A 3794-nucleotide genomic window follows, 5' to 3' on the forward strand; every position below is an offset into this window, starting at 1 on the left:
TTGTGCGCATCTTCTAGTAACAGTTCACGGTTTCTCCCGACCTTGGGTATCCAAATACGACCTTGAAACAACTTCAAACCACGACCATCCTCCGTAAGAAGTAAGTGTTGTTTCACCATAACTTCGCTCTTGAGGTTTTTCTCCAAAAGTGCTTCAGACTGTGCCACCTTGATCTGATCGATCAGACTGGACATTACATCAATCCTGATAAGCACGGCTTTCATCCCACCACTGTACTCCTTTCGGCTCAAAGCATCCGCCACTACATTCGCCTTACCCAGGTGGTACAGCAACTCACAATCGTAGTCTTTGAGTAGCTCGAGCCATCGTCGTTGCCTCATGTTTAGTTCTTTTTGATCGAAAATGTACTTTAAAATTTTGTGATCAGTGAAAAGCGTGCACTTAGTGCCATAGAGGTAATGCCGCCAAAACTTTAAGGCGAACACCACCGTTGCTAGCTCCAAATCGTGGGTGGGGTAATTCTTCTCGTGGTCCTTGAGTTGCCTTGATGCGTAAGCTCTCACCCTTCCTCTTTGAATTAAGACGCAACCCAACCCCATTTTTGAAGCATCACTGAAGACTACAAAATCTTCGGACCCTTCTGGCAAGGAGAGAATCGGGGCTTCACATAACTTCTTTTGGAGAGTTCTAAAAGCATTTTCCTGCTTCTCTGTCCAGATAAACTTCACATTCTTCCTAGTCAACGCCGTTAAGGAAGAAGCGACTTTGGAGAAGTCTTGGATAAATCTTCTGTAATAACCCGCCAAACCCAAGAAACTTCGAATCTCCGATGGGCTTTTTTGTGGTTCCCAGTTCATCATTGCCTCAATTTTGGATGGGTCCACCTTCACCTCATCTCGAGTGACAACGTGACCCAAGAATTGGACCTCTTTTAGCCAAAATTCGCATTTGGAGAACTTTGCATACAATTTCTCTTTTCTTAACACGTTGAGAACTTCGCGGAGGTGCTGTTCATGATCTGACTCGTCCTTGGAATAGATGAGTATGTCGTCAATGAACACTATCACTGACTTATCAAGGAATGGTCGGCACACTCGGTTCATCAAGTCCATGAATACTGCTGGAACATTGGTCAAACCGAAAGGCATGACCAAGAATTCATAGTGTCCGTAACGGGTTCTGAAAGTAGTTTTCATCACGTCATCTTCCTTTACTCGCACCTGGTGATACCCCGAACGAAGGTCGATCTTTGAGAAGCAACATGCTCCTTGAAGTTGATCAAAAAGATCGTCGATTCTAGGGAGAGGATATTTGTCCTTCACGGTTACCTTATTAAGTTCTCGGTAGTCAATACACATCCTCATAGTGTCGTCCTTCTTCTTTACAAATAAGACCGGAGCTCCCCACGGTGACGAACTCGGTCTAATGAATCATTTCTCAAGGAGGTCTTGCAATTGGGACATCAACTCTTGCATCTCGGAAGGGGCCAAACGGTAAGGGGCTCTAGCAATTGGAGCGGTTCCGGGAAAAAGGTCAATTTGGAATCTCACCTGTCTATCGGGTGGCAAACCGGGTAAGTCTTCAGGAAATACGTCGAGAAACTCATTGACTACCTTCACATCTTCCATTCTTCTTTCCTCTAGCTTGGTATCCAACACGTATGCAATGAACGAGGGACACCCTTTAGCTAGGCATTTGCGCACCTTTGCCATCGACAAGAGCATTACACTTTCCTGATTCCTCTATCCGAAAACCAGCATTGCATTCCCGTCCGGTAAAGGGATTCGAATCAATTTCTTAGAACATACGATTTMTGCTTGGTTCTTCGCTAACCAGTCCATCCCAATTATGATGTCAAAACCGCCGATAGTCATGGGTATAAGATCTACCGGAATCTCCTTTCCCTCAATTTCCAAAACGCAACCCCTAACGACCTCACGCACTAGCACTCTACTACCATTCGCTATCTCTACGATCAGGGCATCTTCTAGTGCACTAGAGGGCATSCRCAAAYGTTGATAAAATGCATTGGACACAAAAGAACATGAAGCACCCGAATCGAAAAGCACATGTGCAGGTACGRAGTTAACAAGGAACGTACCCGACACCACATCCGCMGATGCTTTAGCTTCTTCCRTTGTCATCTGAAAGGCTCGGCCTGCTGTTCTCGRAGTAATTTCTTTTCTTGAYTGACCCCCTCCCGCCTTCAACTTCGGGCAATCACTCTTGAAGTGACCTAGCTCTCCGCATCCAAAACATATGGGTCCCTTGGTCGAACACTCATTTCGTGCGTGGCCTGCTTTCCCACACTTAAAGCATTTGGTGGGGGTAGGATTGGTGCTACATGGGCCGTGATGTTTGCTGCGACACTTGGGACACCATCTTGTCTCTTGATTGAGATGAGCTCCGCGATTGCTGTTGCCAAAGTGGTTTGGCTTTTTGGATGGTGCGTAGGGCCCTTCCCACCTCCTCTTCTCCCCACTCGACATCCTTTCTTCCCTTATCTTAGCATAAACTGATTCCAAGACCTTGGCTTCTTCGATTGCCTCCCTGAGGGTGGTTGCTCTTGAATTCCTAACCATAATCATCATGTCAGCAGGTAGCCCTTTAAGGTAGGCTTTCATCTTATCATTCTTCGTTGGGGCCACGTATCCCACCAGGTTTAGCTTCTCCATAAAGAGTCGAGTGTAGTCTCTTACCGTCAGATTTCCTTTTTTTAAAGTTCGGAAACTCTTCTTCTATACGGTCCATCTCTTGCTCGTTGCAATACTCTTCCATTACTTTTTTCTTGAATGTGGTCCAACACATCTTGGTCAATTCAGTAGCATCGATGGTTGAGATGACAATATTCCACCAGGTAAGGGCTGCACCCCTTAGCATTTGAGAGCCAAACTTCACTTTTTGCCCGTCTTCACAGTCACAAGCCCGGAAGGCTTGCTCGATCTCTCGAAGCCAATTCATGCAAGTCACGGGGTCATCTGACCCCACAAATTCCGGTGGTTTGCAACATAAAATAGCCTTGTATGAGCAAACTCTACCCGTCTGCCTTGCCTCAATCGTTGTCATTTCCTGGGTGGGGATTCCATTTCCAGTGCCCCTGGATCCCACATTAGTTACGTTTTCGGCAACCGCTTCGTGCTTACGGTGGTTAGCATCTCTATCTTCCAACAACTTCGTAAAGAACTCTTGTTGCTGAGTCATGGCTCTGTTCATAGYGTTCATCATTGTGCCCAATATCCTTGACTCCGGGGTCTCTTCTTCCATCAGGGGGTTAGAGGTGGCAAGGTCAACTTGGGGAACATGATCAACTCTACCGCCSAAATTGCTTTGCCTCGGATGAACCCTTGCGGTGGTGTTCTGTGGTGGTTGATCCGCGGTAGATTCAGTCACCGCTTGACCTTCTGGCGAGGTTTCTCGTCTACTCCGAGTATTCACCATAAAGTCTGTTCATACAAGAGAGTGATAGAAAGTTAGGATAGGAGGAAATATACATATATCTAGCTAACATAATACGGTACCGACACAATCATAATTTTTGTAATAACAGTGAGTCCAAGCATGCTCATGCAACTACTTACTCAAAATAGCATTAGCTAGATGAAATTTTGAATAGGTTATACATAAGGATCCTCAACACCATCAAAAYGATTTCATGAAWTATGCAACTCCGTTGACTCTTAGAGCTCTCMTATCTAAAAAAAATCTCTACCCATAGCTCACGAATTAATGCTTAAAATCTCAGCTTAAGTCTAGGCGTCTTAGATCCTTACCTAGTTCACTTAAACTAGGGCTCTGATACCAACTTGAAACACCCCTAGACAAGGAGGTAAAAA

The 3794-nt window shown here is 45.4% G+C and overlaps 1 protein-coding gene across 1 annotated transcript; it reads right to left on the reverse strand.

Annotated features, from left to right (window-relative positions):
* Positions 1 to 1703: 1703 nt before the first annotated feature.
* Positions 1704 to 2585, reverse strand: LOC112519959. Its single transcript, XM_025128274.1, has one exon. It carries the CDS (start codon positions 2583 to 2585, stop codon positions 1704 to 1706), a length of 882 nt encoding a protein of 293 aa, XP_024984042.1.
* Positions 2586 to 3794: the final 1209 nt, after the last annotated feature.

Source organism: Cynara cardunculus (assembly GCF_001531365.2).
Source record: "Cynara cardunculus var. scolymus isolate 2C chromosome LG 10, CcrdV1, whole genome shotgun sequence".
NCBI classification, from domain to species: Eukaryota; Viridiplantae; Streptophyta; class Magnoliopsida; order Asterales; family Asteraceae; genus Cynara; species Cynara cardunculus.